Source organism: Tenrec ecaudatus, chromosome 1, assembly GCF_050624435.1.
Source record: "Tenrec ecaudatus isolate mTenEca1 chromosome 1, mTenEca1.hap1, whole genome shotgun sequence".
NCBI classification, from domain to species: domain Eukaryota; kingdom Metazoa; phylum Chordata; class Mammalia; order Afrosoricida; family Tenrecidae; genus Tenrec; species Tenrec ecaudatus.
In genome coordinates this window covers 124033350-124055272 of record NC_134530.1, presented here as the reverse complement: position 1 = coordinate 124055272, position 21923 = coordinate 124033350, and the positions used below count along the sequence as shown (strand labels likewise).

Below are 21923 nucleotides of genomic sequence, written 5' to 3'. Positions count from 1 at the left end.
TGAAGGTAAACAAGCGGCCATCTAGCTCAGAAGCAACAAAGCCCTCATGGAAGAAGCACACCAGCCTGTGCGATCACGAGGTGTTGAAGGGATCAGGTATCAGGCATCATCAGAACAAAAATTCATATCATTGTGAATGAGGGAGGGAGTGCTGACTGAAGACCCAAAGCCCATTTGTAGGCCACTGGACATCCCCTTACAGAAGGGTCTCGGGGATGAGATGAGTCTGTCAGGGCGCGATGTAGCAATAATGAAGCATACAACTTTGCTCTAGTTCCTAAATGCTTCCTCATCCCTCAACTATCATGATCCCAATTCTACCTTACAAATCTGGCTAGACCAGTGGATGTACACTAGTACAGATAGGAACCGGAAACACAGGGAATCCAGAGCGGATGACCCCTTTAGGACCAGTGGTGAGAGTGGCGATACTGGGAGGTTGGAGGGAGGATGGGTTGGAAAGGGGGAACTGATTACAAGGATCTACATATAACCTCCTCCCTTGGGGGATGGACAACAGAAAAATGGATTAAGGGAGACATCGGACAGGGCACGATATGACAAAATAATTATAAATTATCAAGGGCTCATGAGGGAGGGGGAACGAGAGGGAGAAAATGAGGAGCTGATACCAGGAGCTTAGGTGGAGAGCAAATGTTTTGAGAATGATTCGGGCAATGAATGTACAGATGTGCTTTACACAATTGATGTATGTATGGATTGTGATGAGTTGTATAGCCCCTAATAAAACGATATTAAAAAAAACACTTGGGGGAGGGAGGTGGACAAGAAATATAGAGGAAAAAAAAAAGAACTAACTGTCCTTGGGTTGGGGCTAGAATTAAGTGGGAGCCTAGAATCCATATGCTTGTTCACAGGCTATGAGCATCTGTGGTTTACTTTGGTTGTCATATTATGACAAACAAACAAAGCAACCAAAGCAAACAAAAACTAAAAGAAAACAAACAAATAAGAAAAACATTCTTGATTATCCCCCAGGGGTATAAGACAATCGCATTGATAACATCAATAAATTGTCCAATATCATAGAATTTGGTCCTATTGCTATATGAGGAGTTTCATGTGAGTATAGTTCAACTTTGAGCCGCAGCCTATGGGCTACTGCTTTGTATAGATGGATTTCTTAATTTATTAAGCTCTGTTTTCATTGAGCATGCGGTTAGTTTAAGGTAGGACCTAGTTCCTTCAGTTGGGTTTCCATGTTGAACCCTTGGGGGATGATGTCACTATCAGGCCAGTGTCTAAGGTCATCATAGTGCTAAATCCATGGCGTGGTTCGCTAAGGATTGGGTAATCAAATCAAATTTTTACTTAATTTTACTAATTTTCATCGAATTCCCCCCCACCCCCACCCCCTCTCTCTCTCTCGTAGATGGGACTCGCATATCCCATTCAGATCAGGGTAGCTGCACCACAGACTGTCAGACGTAATGGTCTTCGCGTGCCTTAATCTAGTCGCATGAAAGAATGTTGATTGCTACTTGGAATGTTTATAATAGCTTGTTAAAATCGTATTTGGGGTATTTTGTGTTATTCTCTTGGCTGTATGTAAGATCTATGAGCAGCATTTATTGGTGCTTCACTGAGAGTGAGGGGTAAAGTGACGTCTTCCTTAGAGGACACCTCAGAGCTAGATCACCGCCTTGGTAAGGCCTTTACCAGTCTCTGCCAAGTGGATTCTGACTCACGTCGACTCTGTGTCAGGGCTGTCGCAGTAGAACTGTGCTCAACAGGGCATTTAACTGCTGTTTTTTTAAAAAGTAGATTGCCAGGTCTTTCTTTTTGTGGTACACTTGAACTTCCAACCTTATGGTTAGTGCTCAGTGTGTTAACTGTGCGCACCACCCAGGGAATCCTGGTGACATCTCTGGAGCCCTTGAATGAGTCCAGCCACTGTATAAGTTGCTGTGGAGACAGTGAGCAAGGTTGCGACATTGCTTATCCTCACTGACCAGACGCCTGTTTAAGGACACTTCCCCAGCTACCTGCCAAGATGCCGGCCTGTGTCATCTTTCCCTTGAACCCAGGGACAGCAGACCACGGACTTCCGTTGGCTGGACTGCAGTGGTTCTGCGGGTGTGGCTCTTGCTCTAGCAGAAGCAGTATCACCTGGGAACTTGTTGGAAGTGCCAATTCTTGAGTCTACTCCAGATTAACTGGGGTTTGGCAGAGACAGCAGTCATTAGACCTGCCCTCTAAGCAAGCCTGATGATTGTTCAAGTTGAGGACCACTGATCCCCCTCGAGATCTCGAGTGGAAGTTAGGGAGACCTGGTGCAGTGGTTACACATTGGGCTCCTCACTGCAAAGTCAGCAGTTTGGAACCCCCAGCTTCTCTTTGGGAGAAAGAGGCTTTCTACTCCCGTAAAGAGTCACAGTCTCAGAAACCCACAGGGGCAGCCCTGCCGTGTCCTGTAGGCTCTCCATGAGTTGGCACCACCATGATGACTGAGTTTTTAGGTTGGGTTCTGATCGCAGCTGGTCCAATAACTGTGTGGCTTCAAGAAATATCTTTGCCACCAGGACCTCACTTATCTCAGCTGAAAATCAGGAGGTCTCACCCATCTGCCCATTCCTGCATTCAGAGTAGGTTGTTCTGGGCTTCAAAGTCGTTAGTTAATCTGTTCCTAAAATACAAATAAGCATGTGACTTTCCTATCTACCCAGGGGATTCCCCTTTGTGGGTTCTTTCTCTTTGGCTCGTGGTGTGTGTTGTTAAGCCGGGCATTTGTGGGAGGGGAATCATACACAATGAAAAGTGATCCGCTGATCCAACCTTCTGGCAATGGCATCTGGTACCCGAGCGCTTAACGGCCCTAACTTTTGAATAATTAAACCCCATGAGGATCACAAGCTGGGCAGTTTTTTGTTATTTGACTCAAATGTTGCATTGTGGTTCGTTAACCCCAGAAACCTGTACCTGAGCCTCTGCCTGCTACTGCCACATGCAAACCAGCCACGCCGGTTAGCAAGTGCTCAGAGAGCTCCCGAGAGGGTCCTGGTCACTCCTGTTCCAGCCTGGCTGCCCAGGGCCCGCATGCCCCTGCCCTTCCTAGTGTACTTTCAGCCCTGCCTCCTAATATCACTTTCTGTCCTGTGATCTGGAGGAGGCATCCGCAGGCTGCAGCTGCCAGGTGTGCATGCCTCATCGGCTCATCTGGAAAAACCCTCAGCAGATGTGGCAGGGACGCCGCATGGACAAGCCGTCAGTGCAGTCTCCACGCAGGGGCCTAGGAGGCGCTCTGGTCCCCTCTGCTCTGGGGGCCGTGGTGCTGGATGCTGCTGTGAATGTTGTGGACGTCAGCACAGATCAGAGGAGCCGGTTCCACCCTATCTTAGGCCCTTCTGGGCTGTTTCCTGTCCCCCTGGCTGAAACCTGTGGGTGGATTTGAACCCAGTCCATGACAGGAGTAAGTCAGAAGTAGGTGACATTCCAATGTATGGCCTCTGGTGAACGGACCCTTCTGAAGAGAGCTTGCTACACCTAGAACTGCCTTGACACTTGTCCCAGTTGTCACGACGCCAGCAGTAGTTTCTTTCAAGTTCTGTTTAAACATTTAAGGCACTGGATGGAAATCCCATCAGCCTCGGTGCTGGGTGATGGCTTGTGCCGTGCAGGAGCCGGGTGGGGGGAGGGCCTTTGAACTCAGCACTTGCATCCCTCTCTGGATGGAAGTGGGGTGCAGCCCGCATTCAGCACCAGGAGTGAGGTTTCTGGAAGCGCCTTGCAGACTAAAAGGGCCACGCATATAGTGGCTGTCTGTCAGAATGGCGTGTTGGGTTTTTTTTAATGGAATTTTACTCTCACTGTTTCTCCCAAAATGCCTGTGTCTTCAGTCTTGCAGGGGATACAGTGAAGTGGAGAATAAACATGAAGGGATGATTAATTGTGCGTGCAGGCCAGAGAATTCATTCGGAGCTGGCTCTCCTTTTGAAGTAGCAGATATCCAAAGAAGAGCCGCTTTGAGGGTCAGCTACGTTGCAAATTCATTTTTGAGTATAACTCACTGTCATTGAGTCAGTACTGACTTACAGTGACCCTGTAGCACCAGGTAGAGCTGTCCCTGGGGTTTTCTGAGCCTGCCCCTGTCCATGGGCATGGAACGCCACAGCTTTCTCTCGCAGAGGGGCCAGTGAGTTGAACTGGTGACCTTCTGGGTTAGCTGCCCAGCACGTGATCCACCGTGCCACCAGGCCTACTCATTTTTTAAAAATCGTGTTTGTTTGTTTTTGTTTTTAATCATTTTATTGGGGGCTCATACAGCTCTTACCACAATCCATCCAACCATACATTGTGTCAGGCACATTTGTACATTTGTTGCCATCATCATTCTTAAAACATTTGCTTTTTTACTTGAGCCCTTGGTATCAGCTCATTTTTCCCTCCCTACTCCACCCTTCCTCATGAACTCTTGATAATTTTTAAATTGTTTATTTTTTTCATGTCTTACACTGTCCCATGTCTCCAGTCACCCACTTTTCTGTTGTCCATCCCCCAGGGAGGGGGTTATATGTAGATCAGTGTGATCATTCCCCCTTTTCTCCCCTCATCTTTCCCTTACCCTCCTGGCATTCCTACTCTCATTATTGGTCCTGAGGGGTTTATCTGTCCTGGAACCCCTATGTTTCCAGCTCTTATCTGTACCAGTGTACAAGCTCTGGTCTAGCTGGATAGAATTGGGATCATGATAGTGTGTGTGTGTGTGTGGGGGGGCGGCCTCAAGACCTCAGGCCCACTGGTTTTCTAAGGGCCAGTTGAGGAGAAGGGTCTAGAAGAGACAGAAAGCTGAGTCAGGGAGATGGGGAGAATAAGTACGTATCCCAGAGGACAAGCAGTGATCAGTCAGCTCCCTGGGTGGCACAACCAGTTTGTTTTTGACTATTCGCCCAAAGATTGGTGGTTCAAATCCACGTAATTGATGGCGAGGAGGGTGTAGCTTTTCTGGTCGTATTTGATCAATCGAATTGTATCTAAGAGGAATTACTGAGAGGTAAACATGATGGAGCGGGAGGGAAAAGACAAAAAGGAAGAAGATATATGTGTGTGAATATATAAATATATGTGTACTTGTTTATCTGTGTATATATATTTGCAAATGAAACAAAGAAGCAGCAGGACTTTGAGACTTTTACTTAAATCTTACCTCAGTACAAGAAGAGTTTAATAATGTGTCAGGCACTGTATGAGACTCACCTTCTTGACACAATCACTGTCAGACATGGCAAAAGAAATAAATAAGAGCTCCTGGGGGGGTAAGATGGGGGTGGAAGGGGATAAAGGGGAGCTGATATCAAGAAGTTCAAGAAGAAAGAAAATGTTTTGAAACTGATTAAGGTAGCAATTATACAATACTGCTCGATGTGATTGAGCTATAGAATGTTCTAATATGCCAGAGCTCCCAATAAAAGGATTAAAGCAAGCACGTGCGCGCGCACACACACACGCAACGTTGCCATGGAAGACCAGCCTGGACATCTGCTCTGTCAAGGCTGCAGTCGAGAAAGCCGCTGGAGCAGGTCTACTCTAATAGTAGCTTGGGGGATTGGGTCCGAGTCAACTCGAAGACACCGGTTTGGTGTGGTTTGGGTGACATGTGGGAGGTGTTTCAGGGCAGGATTTGAGTTGCACAGAGACGAAGGCCCCCGCTTTGGGCCATGTCCCCTACATCCCACACTTGCTCGTCCCCACCCCTCAGTTTCCCTCTGGGTCTGCTGATGTGACAGGTTGCCCTCGCTTTTTGTTTTCAGATCAAGTTTTCCCTCCCACATGCAACGTAGGGAAGAATTTCCTGTCTCTGAATTACCTTGCTGAGTACCTTCAGCCCAAGGCTGCAGAAGGGTGTGTGATATCCAGCCAGCCCCAACCCCGGAATAAGGAAGTCCATATCATCGAGCTGATCACCCCCAACTCCAACCCCTACAGGTAAGGTGAGGATTTCCTCTCTTCTCAGAAGAGATGGAAGGTTCCTCTAGACCAGCGGTTCTCAACCTGTGGGTCGGGACCCCTTTGGGGGTTGAAGTAGCAACGAAAATCATGTTATGGTTGGGGGAATCACCACAACAGGAGGAAGTGTACTAAAGGGTCACGGCATTAGGAGGCTGAGAAGCACCATTATGTACTGAGACAAGATGCTCCTTCCTAAGTGAGGACAGGGCGTCTTCCCCGTTCAGTCATGGCTGACGAAGCAAACTTCAGCAGACCCGGATTCGTCAAATGTGAGTATACCAGTACAAGAACAGGAAAAATGAAACCTATTCCCCCTCTTAGAAAACAAGGTCAGCTCTCGCATTTCATAGCAACGAAATCTCATGACCAGCAAACATCAGAAGCAGTGGTGCCCTGCTCAAAGTCGGTGGCTGACCACACTTCTTTCACGGTGTGTTGTTCTCTGTAGCCCCGGCAATAATTTAGTCTCTTGCATTGGGCTCCTGAGAGGGCTTACTATGCGTCTTCAAAGTCTCTCATTCTAGGGCGTGATCCCATAATTTTTCCCTGTTCCAGTTGTCATTCTGTTTCACTCAATCAGAATTCACTGTGTTGGCCATACCCGAACAGGTTCAAACCAGTGTGAACTATTCAACGCCCTGCTTGGGAGGGTGGGGGGAAGAGCATGCAGATCTGTGTATGTACGAGAGAGGGCCACCAAGTGATGCCTTCATTGGGGCTCTCTGAAGCTTTAAAGAGGGGACTGGCGCCACTAGTGGTGTCTTTCCATTCTGGCCTGTGCCCTGGAGCACTCGTATTCCAGATTAAGACTGCTGGAAGCCTTTTCTGGACCTCGGAGAACTAATTATAGGACACAGCTCCTCTGGATCCATCATTAGCTCCCTTGGCTGAAGTTATCTCTGATAAGGAAATTACAAAGCGGAGTATTGTTAACATAATTCTCATTTTAGTTCCATTTTGTTTTTGACAAAGTCCTGATCATAGTGATCTCAGAGCGCTGTGCGTTCAGAAGGGTTTGCTTTCAGGCTCTCTCTGTGTTGGGGTGGCCCTTTGCCGTGCTGCACTAATGAGCCATTAGATGCAATAGCTTGTGTTCTTGTTCACCCGCCCCGGCCCTCATCGTCCTGCCTTCTGGCTGGAAACTTGACCCTCCCTATTAACAATGATTAGGGAATTGAAAGAAGAGGGAGAGAAATAGCTTTTGCTTTCATTTTAGACGGCATGGTATGTGAACTAGTGACTTCAATTTTTAAATGTATGGTATAGAAGGATTTTTAGAATGAGTAAAGTGTATTCTAATTATTGTTGTTGAGAAACATACAAAGTAAAACACACACCTCTCAACTGTTTATGTATTTATATTACACTTGATTTTAGCCAAAAGACCGAGAAGTGATGTTTATGCATTTATAGATTACATTGATTACATTGGGTTATGAATCATTCTCACACCTTCCTTTTCTGCTTTTCTGAATTGCTCTACCCTCATGAACATGCTCACTGCCCCCCTAAGCTTCTAATCTAACCTTTCAAGTTGTTCTTGTCCATTTGATCCCATATATAGATAGTTCTTTAAGAGATCATAATGTTCTAAACAGAAACCCCACCCCCCCACCCCCACCCCCAAGTTAAGCTAGTTTGGATTTAAGAAGAATTCAGGACTCCTTGGGAATTTGAAATTCCAATGTGCATTTCCTCCCTCTTGATCTGGATTCTTGGACAGAATCTGTGATCAACATGTTCAGTAAAGGTAAGGGGGCACCCTCCGGTTCTTCCAGTCCATGGCAAAGAAGGCAGCTCTTTGTGGAGAGAATTACCCACTGATCATGCTTCCTCATCCTGTCACTGACTCTCCTTCTTCCCTCTCTTGCTCCAGACAAATAGATTCCAATTGTCGGGCCTTGAAAGGCTGCTTTGGAATGAAGACCCCAGGCACTATGCACTGGGAAGCAGGACTGAACGACTAGACATGTTGTTAGGCCATTTCACTGGATAGTCCATGACTCATGACCACAAGCCTCCAAATAAGTAACCCTATGAGATGTCTGTTGCATATAAACAGCCTCACCAAGTACTTTTTTGTTGTTGTCATTGTCAATATACCTATCTCACAACTTTTGCCAGTTCACCTTTTATGTAGAAGTATAACTTATTGGCTGTAATTACAGTAATCAGCTTGTAACTCATAACGGATATATTTTTCTCTCACTGTTAACCCCATTTCACCCTCCCTATTGCTCCTGGTAACAACTAGTAAACTTTAGTCTGTACACACTTACCATACGTCTTTTTATAAAAGCGAGGACAGTACTACACTTGTCCTGCGTGGCTAACATTTCATGCAGCAATAATGTCTTCAGGTTCCAGCCACATAGTAGCATGTATCAAGACTGTGCTTCTGCTATTGGCTGAGTAGAATAAAGGGTTTTCAGTGACTATGTACCACGTTTTATTGGTGGGCACTTGGGTTGAGTCTACCTTTGGGCTAGTTTGAGTAGTGCCGCAGTTCACATTGGCTACAGTCTCTGTTTGAGCATCTGGCTTTCAAGTCTTCTGAGTTTGTACCTAGAAGTGGAGTTACTGAGTCCTGTGGTGATCTTGGAACCCTGTTGGCGTACTGGCTCCTTGCTGGGCTGCTTACCTCAAGGCTACCAGCTTAAAGCCACCAGCCTCTTCACAGGTGAACTGTGAGGCTTGCTACTTTTGTAAAGTGTAACAGCCTTGGAAACCGACAGGGGCAGTTCCTCCCTGTTCCATAGGGACCCTCTCTCTGAGTTGGAACCCCCACTTGTCTGTCAGTTTGTCATACTGTGGCAACTTGTATGTTACTGTGATGCAGGCAGCGATGCCGCTGTTATTTCAGATGCCAGTAGGGTCACCCCAGGTGAAGAGGTTCCACTTGGCAATTGAAGAACTCTACCAATGTTTTCCATCTGAAATTGATCAAACATGCAGTCAAGATACAGCAGTAATTATTGGTGATTGGAATGCAAAAGTTGGAAACAGGAAGGAACAGTAGTTGGTAAATACGATCTTGGTGAGGGAAAAGAAGCTGGAGGGCGCATGATAGAATTATATAAGAACAGTGACTTACTTGTTCATAGTAAACACCTTGTTGCTAACAATAGAAAAGACAACTGTACACATGGCTTCTCCAGATGGAATGCACAGAAATCAAGTTGACTTTATCTGTGGGAAGAAACAATGGTGAAACTCAATATTAGCAACTAAAATCAGACCAGGGCTGACTGAAACAGTGCTCACATATAGGTTCAAGATGAAGTTAAGGAAAATGAGAACCAAATTATAACCTTGAATATATCCTACCCAAATTTTGAGAACATCTCAAGAACAGATTTCATACATTGAAAGCTAATGATCTGATGATCTGTGGGAGGACATCAAGACCATCATTCATGAAGAAGGCAAAAAGTCATTAAAAAGACAGGAGAGAACCCAAAAGAAGACTGAGCATGATAGTGGGACAGGAGGAAAGTCAAAGGAAATAGAGGAAAGAGCTAGGAGGCAAAAGGCCTTTATAGAGGTCTAAATGGGGGCATGTACATATGTAGAAATATTTATATATGAGGATGTGGAAATAGATCTATGTGAATATATTTATAGGTTTAGAATTATGTTAGCAGATGGACATTGGGCCTCCACTCAAGTACTCCCTCAATGCAAGAACATTTGTTCTATTAAACTGGCATTCCATGATGCTCACCTTCCCGACACAATCGCTGACGACAAAGTGGGTGCTGAAGAAAGCTGATGGAGCCCAGCTATCAAAGATATCATGTCTGGGGTCTTAAAGGCTTGAAGGTAGACAAGCGGCCATCTAGCTAAGAAGCAACAAAGCCCACACGTAAGAAGCACACCAGCCTGTGCGATCATGAGGTGTCGAAGGGATCAGGTATCAGGCAACATCAGAACAAAAAATCATATCTATTTGAATGAGGGGGGGAGTGTGGAGTGGAGGCCCAAAGTCCATTTGTAAGCCACTGGACATCCCCTTACAGAAGGGTCTCGGGGAGGAGACGAGCCTGTCAGGGTGCGATGTAGCAACGACGAAGCATACAACTTTGCTCTAGTTCCTAAATGCTTCCTTATTCCCCAACTATCATGATCCCAACTCTACCTTACAAATCTGGCTAGAGCAGCGGATAGACACTGGTACAGATAGGAACTGGAAACACAGGGAATCCAGGGCAGATGATCCCTTCAGGACCAGTGGTGTGAGTGGCGATACTGTGAGGGTGCAGGGAGGATGGGTTGGAAAGGGGGAACTGATTACAAGGATCTGCATATAACCTCCTCCCTGGGGGACAGACAACAGAAAAGTGGGTGAAGGGAGACGTCGGACAGGGAAGGATATGACAAAATAATAATTTATAAATTATCAAGGGTTCTTGAGGGAGGGGGAGCAGGGAGGGAGGGGAAAATGAGCTGATGCCAGGGGCTTAGGCGGAAAGCAAATGTTTTGAGAATGATTCGGGCAATGAATGTACAAATGTGCTGGACACAATTGATGTATATATGGATTGTGATGAGTTGTATGAGCTCATAATAAAATGATATATTAAAAAAAGACAGGAGAAAGAAAGATCAAAGTGGATGTCAGAAGAGACTGAATATTTCCCTCATCATTGAGCAGCTATATCAAATGGAAGAAATGAAGTCAGAGAGCTGGACAGAAACATTTACAGTTCTTTGAAGACAAAATAAGATATTACAGTGAAATGTGCAAGGAAGTAGAGTTAGAAACGCTGAAAGGAAGAACATTCTCAGTATATCTGAAATAGAACTCAAGAAAAAATCAAGCCTTGAGAGGCAGTGATGAAAGATTCTGTGGGCAAAATAGAGCCCAGGTGGCATAGTAGTTGATGAGTTGAGCTGCTAACCACAAGGAGCAGTTTGGAACCACCTGCCGATCCTTGGGAGAAAGATGGAGCTTTCTACTCCCATGAATAATTATTCTTGGAAACTACCCTGTCCTATAGGGTCACTATGAGCTGGCGTCAACTTGATGGCAGTGAGTTTTTTGAGCTGGGAAAACCACTGAATGATGCAGGAAGCAAAAGAAAAGAAGATGGAGACAATTCAGTGTCACTGTACCAAATAGAACTCATTGACATGCAGCCATTTCCGGAGGCAGCGTATGAGCAAGAACCAGTGGTACTGAAGAAAGAAGTCCACGCTGCAGTGAAAGCTTTAGCCAAGAACAAGGCTCCAGGAATGTATGGACTACCGATTGAAATGTTTCAGCAAGCTAGTAAGCATGGGAGGGGCTCACTCAGAACCAGGCATATCACGGGTGACATCAGCTGAATGATGGCTGAACGCAGAGAAAGCCAGAAAGACGTTTACTTGTGTTTCACTAACTGTGCAAAGGCGCTTGACTGTGTGGGTTATAATAAACTGTGTTATCAAAAGATAGTAGTTCCTAGAGAAGCACATTATGCTTCACTAAGTGAAAAAGAAAGACACTCCACACGACGGACCAACATAATAGCTGCCATAACGTGCTCAAACATAAGAACAATGTGAGGCCAACTTGGGACTAGGTGGTGATTCGTTCTGTGGTATAGGGCTGGTGCAAGCCAGCGCCAGCTCAACTGCATCTAACAACAGCAGCAAACAAGCAAACAACAAGCGACGCGATGGCTGGGAGAGCTTTTTATGGTAATCTGATTTGTATATGATTTTTTGGAGAACTGCTACTACACTGTTTTCCACAACAGCTGTCATTTTGTATTTCTACCAGCAGTGAATGAGGATTCTGATTTCTCTCCAACCTTGCCAACATTTGTTATTTTATTTATTTTATTTTTAAAAATCCTAGCCATCCTACCAATGACACCAAATGAGTTATGTCCCAAAGGAAGCCTACACAGTTACAGTCTTAGAAACTCATGGGGGCAGTTGTACCTTGTCCTGTAGGATCACTGTGAGTTGGCATAGACTCATGGTGTTTCTAAACTGTGTTTCTAAACCAGTTTATCAACTGTGTTTCTACAATAGTGAATCTTTATGGGAGCTAACAGCCTCATCGTTTTTCTCCCTGGGAGTGACTAGTAGGTTTGAACCTCCTGCTTTGTGGTTAGCAACGCGATGCTTTCCCCACAATTCCACCAGGGCTCACTTTAGCCATCCTAGAGGGATGGGATGTTATCTCTTGGGGTTTGGGTTTGCATCTCTCTTAATTGCTAAATGATGTTGGATGTCTTTTCATGTGTTGGAGGGCATTTGAGTGATCATGTTGTTTGTCTTTTGGTTGTTAAGCTGTTGATGTTTTGGGCTCTTAGATTGTTACTGGACATGTTTTCCAGAAATATTCTCCCAGTCAGAAGCTTGCCATTCTTTTACTTTTTTGACAGTCTTTTGATGAGCAAAAGCTTTTAAGTTTTATGAGTTTGCATCTATTTATTTTGTGGGTTATTTTATTGATTTTGTACTTTTGTTGTTAGGTGATTCATTGTTAGAAAACTGCCTGTCAGCTCGACCCATGGATTTTTTCCTTAAAGGTTCTGGTTTGAATTTACACTTTCAGATTGTTTATGCATTCGGAATTTGGTTTTTTGCAATGTTGAGGCATTGATCTTATCTCATTTTTTTCACTATGGAAATCCAATTTTACCAAATTTATTAAAAAGACTTCTTTTTTCCATTGACTGGACTTAGCACTCTTGTCAAAAATCAGTTGGCAGTAGATGTATGGGCTTATTTCAGGACTTTCAAGTCTGTTCCTTTGGTCTGTGTGTCTAAGGTTAGCTCAATACTAGGCTGTTTTGATACTGTAATAGTATGTGGTATTGTTGTTATTAGGCACAATCAAGTGGGCTCCGACACATAGCAACCGTATGTACAATAGACCGAAACACTGCCCGGTCCTGTGCTGCCCTCACACTGCTGTTACATACGAGCCCATTGTTGCAGCCACGGCGCCGATTCATATCCTTGAGGGACTTCCTCTTTTCCGCTGACTTGCTTAGCTAAGCGTGATGGCCTTTTCCAGGAACTTATTTTTCCTGATAACATGCCCCAGGAGTAGGTTTTACAGTCCGAACGTGTGAGTCCTCTTACTTCTGCTGCTTCAGCAACACACTAGCTATTTGGGGCCTCTTGCCGTTCCACATAAAGTTGAGCTTTGCTTTGTCTATTTCTGTAAAGAAGGTTGTTGCCATTTTTATCGGGATTATATTGAATCCCGGTTTCTCTGGGTACTATGGAAATCTTCCAACCCAACAACGTTGGACTCGTTGCCTTTCTTTAAGGCTTCTGTAGTGTCTTTCAGGAATGCTGTGTGCTGGATTTATTCCTAGATACTTTATTCTCTTAGATGCCATGTTGTAGCAGGACCTGCAAGTTAAAATTCAAGTCAAATTTTGATTCCAAAAGCAAATAAAAACTACAAGTTCGTTCTGGTAATATTCCATCCTGCCCCTCATAAAGAATTCTGTGGAAAATTAGACGGGAATGAGAGTAGATAGGCACTTAGATACTAAGCCAAAGGCTTCATTTGAGTGCACTGTTCATTTTATGCTTTGCATATGTATAAGAAAAGCAAGATGGAAATAAAGATTATTTTTCTCCTTAAATTCATAAAGATGTTATTATTTGGTGAAAACTCTCTTTTTGGATGCAGTCTTAGAAATTTGGCTGGTGTTCAGCAGTGTTTCAGTAATCAATTGGCTGACTATCTGTTTGCTTTAATTTCATAACTCTGTCCACACATTTGGGGAAATAAATGAAGCTCTGATTCTACTGTCAGTGCTTAAGCGATTGCACCTTGACTAAGTTGAGAAAGTTTCTAGACTTTTACTTCACTTATTGTCTCCTAATTTTTTTCCACCGTGCCCCACCCGGCCGCATGCCATGCCCCACCTACCAAAGTGCCAGCCCCCTGGTTCTGGAGGAATTTGAACCCACTCAGCAAGTTAGGAAATGACACCTTGAAGGGGTTGAGGGCTGGAAAAGCAGCGATTCTGCTTCAGGAGTAAACTCTGATTCTTCACATCCATTTCAAACAGTGGCTGCAGTACGTAACCACTGTGTTTCAAGACTTTTTCCCCTTCTCATCAGAGAAGACGAACATTTTAGTGGCTAATTCTCAGCAGGCATGCGTTTCTATTGTTATGTAAAACGGCTTCGTTAGGAGTGCAGTAACCATCTGTTTAGCACATGTCATTTGCCTGGGACACACTCCAGCGTTTTAATAAACTGGCCAGACACTGGAAACACGAAGACTTGGATGAGGGAGCTAGTTGCAACCTTCTGGCATTTAGGGCCTAACTTTGCCTTTGTTTTCCATTCACAGTGCTTTCCAGGTGGACATAATAATTGACATCAGACCTTTCCAAAAGAGTTCTGAAGTGGTCAAGAATCTCATCCTGATCTTGAAGTGCAAAAAGTCTGTCAACTGGGTGACCAAATCTTTCGATGTGAAGGGAAACCTGAAAGTCATTGTAAGTTGGAGCCTTTCCTTTGTTTCAATGCCTGCTAATGATTTAAGTTGTTGCATGTGTGTGATTTTTTTTCTAACGATTCTCTTTGGACCTTCTGTAAGGTCTTTAAGGTATCATTCATTTTGCAAATAAAGCTGCTGCTTGGTGTCTCCTGACAAGGAGAGACGGTGGTGTGGTTAGAAGTCTGCGTGCTGGGATCTCAAGAGCCCCGGGTTTGGATCCAGGCTGTGCCTTTTACAAATTGTGAACACGGGCAAGTCCTTTCACCTCTCGGGGCCCCAGCTGCTTCATCTGAAGCCCCTGAAATGAATAGATGCGCTCTTCCATCATGGTGGCGGTGGTTGGGTTGGCCCGAACTCATGAAGCCCCAAAACGGGGTCAGACTCTTGTGTTTCATTAGGGTTTTTACTGGATATGTTTTTATAAGGAGATCCCCAAACCTTTCTTCCTAACCCATCTTAGCCTGGAAGCTTCACTGAAAGCTGTTCAGCTTCATGTCAGCACTTAAGCCTCCACACTGATGAATGAATGGAGACTGCGTATTGGATGCGTTGGCCGGGAATTGAACTTGGGTCACCCACCTGGAAGGCCAGAACTCTACCTGCCTCTAGTCAGAGTGGAGAATAAAGAGCATCTCAGTCTTGTAAGGGTTAATTCTGCTCTGCCTTTCAGGCACTGTAGTAAACAGGACTGGGAGGCCAGCTGGCAGGCCCTCAGTGCTCGGCCCTCCATCTCCACCCTCGGCTGGGAGTAAGGCACTCCAGGCAGGTGTGGGAGATCAGGCTGAGCCCAGCTCACCACAGGCTTCTCTCTTTGAGATGACTGTATCTTGTTGTTGCTTGCTTATGACTTCTGAGAGTGAACCACTGAAGAAAGAGTCACAGTAACTGAAATGTGAGATAATCTTGCAAAAACATGCCCCAGCGTTAGATTTCATGAAGGAAGTGTACTTAAGAGGCTTAGCTGGTTAGCCTTGTGGGTAGGCAGCAGCTCTTCTCTTGGATGTTTCAATTGGGTGAAATAAATCTCATTTCACATGGGCTTAGGAGGTGTGACTAAGATATTGAGATATTGGGGGGAATGATATTAAGAGTTTAAAAAAATAAAAGAAAATCACCCTTTCGAGTAGTTAGAAGATAATTAGCTCTTTAACATCTCTTTTGTAGGTTCAGAGTTTGGTCAATTGAACTCAAAACACCAAACTCACTGCCATTGAGTCGACTCTGACTCATAGTGACACTGTAGGAGAGGCTGGAACTGCCCTTGATGGTTTCTGAGACGGTCACTCTTTACAGGGCTAGAAAGCCTCGGCTTTCTCCTGCTGAGCAGCTGGCACTTTCAAACTACTGACCCTGCATCTAGCAGCGTAACCACATAGTTCTTTCTGAAAGTGTGGCCCGTTTCTCTTTTATTACCTGCATGTGGTCAATTGAGGGTGGGCTTTATGTGTTCAGGGCTTGGGGAAGATGCCTTTGTTTGGTTTTATTTGGCCATCCGTGGTGCCTTGCAGTGGGACACGGCTCTGATCAGAGCCAGCAGTTCCCTGGACAGCGTCATGGAGCCGCACTCGCCAAAGGCCACAGAGACAGCCACCAGCACACACATCTGAATTCTAAAGTAGCTGTTGCTGGTTCCTACAGGGTTTCTTTTTAAACATGGAGAGAGGCCCAGCTAGCCGTGGCGTGCGATGGGGAGACGCGAACCTGTCGAGCACCACGCCCAGCCGCGATTTTCTGAAGTTGGAGATGTTTTGATGGCCTGCCCTGGCATAACACAGGGGGGGTTGGTGACCTGGGGTGTATGCTGCCTTTGCTGGCTGGCACAGCAACCAAATGTTTTTAATTTCAGAATAACAAAAACAGGAAAGGGAATCATGCTTTGAAAGGCAAAAACATACGGTACTTTTTAATTCCCTGCTGGAGCGCTTGTGTAAACCTTCTTTCGGCCCTGACCCTGCAGAGCTCTTTCTGTCCCTGAGTATGTGCGCCTGGTCCGTGGCTCTAGGAGAGCTCAACTTGAACGTCTTCTTCTACCTCTCGTATGAATCAGAAAGGCTAGAAATGAGGCCACTCATCTGCATGCGAGATATTGTTTATATTCCTCTCTTTGGCTGTATTCCTGCCCCAGGCCAGTTTTGGACAATGCATGACAACATGACTAAACAATTAGGTAATGTTTCATGGTGTTCTTTTTTGCTCCCCCAATCAGTTTCATGCTATGTGATTTCCCAATTCCCTGTCTCAGATGAGAATCCTGGCGGCGCTGAGGCGAAAGGTGTCTGGTGGGAGAAGGCAGCAGGGAGTGCTGAGAAAGGGCGCTTGTTGGTGATGGCCCCGTGTCCAGGACTTCCTTCAGAGACTGTGTGTGGTGGGTGGAGAGAGTGCTGGCTGCAGAACCAGACAGAGCTGCTGCTCAAACGGCCGCTCTGATCCATATGCAGGTTCCAGATGAGCACAGTGAACTGTCCGGGGGTTCCATTCTTTTAGAGTCAAATGCCTCGAATCATCAATAAAACACAAGTAAGCCCTTTTTCTGGCGTTCCCTGCTTTGAGCCACGATCCATCTGACATCAGCGATGACGTCCCTTGTTTTGCATCCTCTTCTGAATCCAACTTGAATTTCTAGCAGCTCCCAGTCAATTTACTGCTGCACCTGTTGCTGAGTGATCTTCAGCAAAATTTTATTTGCATGTTATAGCATTGGTATTGTTCTGCAATGTGAGCATTCTGTTGGGTCACCTTTCTTTGGAATGGGTCCAAAGACGGGTCTCTTCCAGTTGGTTGACCAGGTAGCTGTCTTCCAAATTTCTTGGCAGAAATGAGTGGGTGCTTCTAGTACTGGCTCCATCAGCATGTTGAAACATTATTCTTGGTATTCCACCAATTCTTGGAGTCTTGGGGTTTTGGCTAATGTATTCAGTGCAGTTTGGACTTCTTCCTTCAGAGCCATCCATTTTCCATCATATGTTTCTCTTGAAATGTTCTCTGGTGCTTTCTGATATATGTAAGCTCAGCTTGAAGTTGAAAATTAAATATATGTACATCTGTTCTTCGTCTGGGAGCTCTGCTGAAACCCGTTGGCCTTATTTGAAATACCAGTGACACAGTTTCCATCGTCATTGCAAGGTGACGTGGTATGACAGACTGACAGACAAGTGATGGATGGAAAACAGAGCGCCTGGCATACAGGGGATCCGCCTTCTCCTCCATCAATAATATGAATGCCTCGCCCTGGTGGCCCCATGGGTTAGATGCTGGGCTGATAGCTACAAGGTCACTGTGTGGGAGAAAGTTGAGGCTGTGTGCCCTTATAAACTTTAACCCTCAGAAACCCGGCCCAGGGTCACTCTGAGTCAGACTGGACCTGATGGCAAACTGGTTTGGCTCTGTTTATAGGAAGCACGGTGGTACTGCTCTACACCCAGTGAAAGCAAATCGATGGGACTCTTTCCTGGAAAGAATTGGTGGGATCCAGTGATTATGTGGCATGTGCGCATTGGGGTTTGGTGGGATGTGGGCAGAAGGGGCTCTACCAGTGACAGAGTGCTCAAAAAGAGACACTGAGGCTGGGCTGTGAGCAGCAATGGGGATGAAGCACCTACATTGCTATTCCCAGCCCTGGCTTAGTTTCTGAGCCCCTTCGTGAGCGTGCACCATCACTTTTAGGGCCGGAATAAGCCCTGACACCTAGAGTAACAAGTGGGGGAAAGTGGGTTGGAGATTTGATGTGGCAATCTCATGTAACCTCAGGACTTCACAGTTGGTGGTGGCCAACTTGTTCTTTGAAAAGACATTTGTTTTAGAAATCCAAGTAGGAATAGGCATTGCCCTCTAGCTGCCTTCCCACCCCCTGTGAGCGCTCATGCCTTGGTCAGGGTGACAGGAGAAAGGCACTCAGGCTCTCGCCAGCTCCTTGTCTTTCAGGAAGGTGTGGTTGGGAAGGCTGACGGTGAAGGCCCCCTGGAAGACCCTCACGGCAGCAGTGCCATGAGGGCTGGGACAGCTCGAGGTTCTCTGAACTGTAGGGTGAGAGGGCATTGTTCAATGTGGGGCACTAACTTGACTACCTTTATCCCCAGCCTTACTGCTTCCCAAAGATGCATATGGAGTCCTAGCCTTGGAAATCTCTAAACAAAAACCAAAGCCATTGCTCTAGAGTCGATTCTGAAGCCCCAGTGGCGTGGTGGTTTTGAGTGGGGCTGCTGTCTGCATGGTCAGCGGTTTGCAACCACAAGAAGCTCCTCTGGGGAAAGACTGGGTGTTCTACTCCCATGAACAGTTACAGTCTTGGAAACCCACAGGGGGTCGCCATGAGTCAGCAGTTGACTCAATAGCAGTGGGTTTTTTTGGCGGGGAGGGGGGTGTTATGGGACAGAGTAGAACTACTGCCCCCAAAGGGTTTCTAAGGCTATAAATCTTTATGAAAGCAAACTGTCACTTCTTTCTATGGTAGAGCAGCTGATGGGTCTAAACTGCCAACCAATCTTTCAATTAGGAGTGGAACACTTAACCCCTAAACCACCAGGTTTCCCTGTAAATCACTCGGTGTTGTCCATCTGAATTGTGCTGACAGCTCCTGGATTGAATGTTCAAAGGTGTAAACAGGTCATTCCATAATGGTACACAGGGCAGGTGGCAGTGCTGCTGATGGTGTTCTGGAATTACATATTTTCCTAGCTGTCCAGCAACATGAAAGACTAGGTCAGATGAAGCCAGACTGTATTGTTGCCATTGCAGCCAATTAAAACAGTATGCTGTTTTGAAAGACTGGAAGACAGTGTGCCTAGCAAGAAACTGCTGTTGACTGAATAAATAAAGAGTTCTAAGAGCAAGTTGCTGAAGGACAACCACGGTAAATGCTCTCACATATACAGCTCTGCAGCCTCAGTAAGCAACGTAGAAATAGGGGATTGTTAACATAGGTAGATGTGTGTGCTGTTGGGCTATGGGAAGTATATATATAAGTAACATTATCTCTGTGTGCTGGTATCTATAATGATCAGTCATGCACATAGGGGACTGCAGTGAGGGATACTTCCTAGACATTTCCAAGCACGCCCTGAGGTTGATTTACCGGGCTGGAACTCAGGCCATCCTGTCGTATGACAAGTCGATCAATCGGAACAACTTCGTTCATGAAGCTAGCATTCTCCGTCTCAATTTGCTGTGTCACGTCGCGTCTTAAAAGCTTGAGAGCAGCAAAAAGCAGGCTATGATACCACTATTGGACGCTTCCCAATGGAAGCAAAGAAGAAGAGCAAAGGAAATCAAAGATTCAAGGAAGAAATGAGACTACAGGACTAATGATCGACATTACTGCAGCCTTTTCTGTCCAGACTAGAAGAACCAGATGCTGACCAGCTACCAATCTCAGCCACTCTGACCAGGGCCATGATGGGAGGTCCTGGCCAGAGTGGGAGGAATATGTAGACCCAAACTCAATTTTGCAAAAAGAGAGCAGACTTGCTGGACGGATAGAAACTTGAGGAACCCCCAAGACGTTGTCTTAAGTCACCCTTTTAAACTAGAAGAGAAGCCATTCTCAGAGGATACCTTTCAGCCAATAATAGGTTGACTTACGACAAAAACAAAAAACCCAAACCCATTAGGTATGTCATCTGTAGAACCCATGGTCTCCACTCACTTAACCGCGGAGCGGAGAAGGCCAGGAGGGGCAGGGAAACTGAGGGCTGTCAGGCGGGACGGGGGTGGCAATGCAGAGAGTCTCGGGATTGCAGCCAATACTATGGCACAATTTGCGTAGGAGGTGTGCACTAGGAACAGAATGGGCAGGGTCAACTTTCAGCCTCTCAGAGGGTTGTGGCCCCATGAAATGAAGGTGGTGCATACGTACAGAACTTGGCTGAAGTTCTGGCATGCTTTTGTGCACAGTGTCTGTGACTAGGCAGTCTGGCGGCTTTCCCGCAGATAAGCACCTTGGGTAACAGAAAACAGTCCCGGGTGCAATCCTTTTAAGCTTTGGACTGAAATATGAAATGCCCTTAGCCAATATCCCACAACCAAAGAAGCCAAGAGAACTTAGAGCTGGTGACTCTTTTATGGTTTTACGGTGGGAAAGGATTAATATTTAGTCATGTTAGGAGCAAACAGTGGGAAACAAATGAGGAGTTTGGGGGAGATGCTGCATGTGCGCTGGGGAAAATAATTGGGCACGGAAATTAAAGCGGTTTTTATACAGCATGAAAATGGCATAATCTGCATGCTGGAAGGGCTGTCAGGCCCCCTCAGAGCAGTTGGGAATGTGGTGCCTTCCCGCTGGCATCTGCTCCCTTCCCAGCAGGAAGCCCACTGCCGGAGTCGGAGATCAGTGGGGAATTCGCCTTCCATGTCCCCCATGCTCAAGACCACTCTGATTAGGTGCTGTCGATTCGGTTCTGAACCCACGAGATGTGGTCCTGCCCTGTGCCATCCCCACCACTGCTATAGCCACGATGTTAATCCTGTTCCACTACTGTCTGTCCATCAGGCTGTTACGGACCCATTTCTTTCAGAAGCAGATCACCAGACCCTTGTTCCTTGTGTCCCTTAGTCTGGAAGTTCTGTTGAAACTTGCCCCTGGGGTGACAAGTATTTGAAATACTGGTAGCATAGTGTCCAACATCACAGCGACACATAAGTCACCACAGTGCTACAACGGCCAGGCAAAGGACCTCGCTTGAGAAAACCCTCGGAGGGCCTTTCTGGAACAATCCCTAGCTTTCAGTTCCAAGCACAGGTCGCCAGATGCGAGCCACCTGTATGAGGAGCAGGGCCGGGTAGAGGGTTAGTGTTTAAGGACAGCAATTCGCGATTTGAAAACACAGCCCCCAAGCACGGTCACTTAGAATTGACAAACAGATGCACTTACTGGATTGCGAAATTGATCAAAGTGATACGCATTGGGTATGTCGCCATTTGCGAATTTCACTGTTTGTAAAGATGGAATAGTCCTAATATTGAAGTAGCTAGTTTATGCTTCTTTCACTTAAATCTAGGGTATATTGTAGCATACGTTTCTGAGTACTTTAGACATAGTTTAAAATATGAGACAGGGAAGACTCTCTTATTTATTTATTTGTTTGTGTGTGTGTGTATATATATATGTATATATATATAGTCTAATTGAAACATTATAGCTTATCTCTACACTGATAGATTACATACACCACAGAGACACAGAGAGGTAAGTGGCTTGGTTTTCACTGGATTGTTTTTATCAATATAAGCAACCCAAATAACCTAATCAAACGTGAATACCTACTCTCGTCAAGTCAGTCCTGACTCTAAGTGACCCTATTTTATAGGGGTTCCAAGACTGCATATCTTTATGGGAGCCGTCAGCCTTATCTTCCACTCATCATATCCTACAAACATGAACACAAATAAGGGGGGAAACACACGGTGATCCACTCAAGTTTGAATCACAACAATCTTTTAAAATTGTTTTATTAGAGGCTCATACTACTCGTATCACAATCCACACAGACATCAA

The 21923-nt window shown here is 45.6% G+C and overlaps 1 protein-coding gene across 1 annotated transcript in view; it reads left to right on the top strand.

Moving 5' to 3' along the window:
- The window catches only part of TGFBR3 (transforming growth factor beta receptor 3), a 218802-nt gene that overhangs the window by 154465 nt on the left and 42414 nt on the right, over positions 1–21923 (top strand). The window contains exons 6-7 of the mRNA XM_075558367.1: positions 5769–5943; positions 14285–14432. Coding sequence (XP_075414482.1) covers positions 5769–5943; positions 14285–14432 — 323 coding nt within the window. The remainder of the gene's footprint in view (positions 1–5768; positions 5944–14284; positions 14433–21923) is intronic.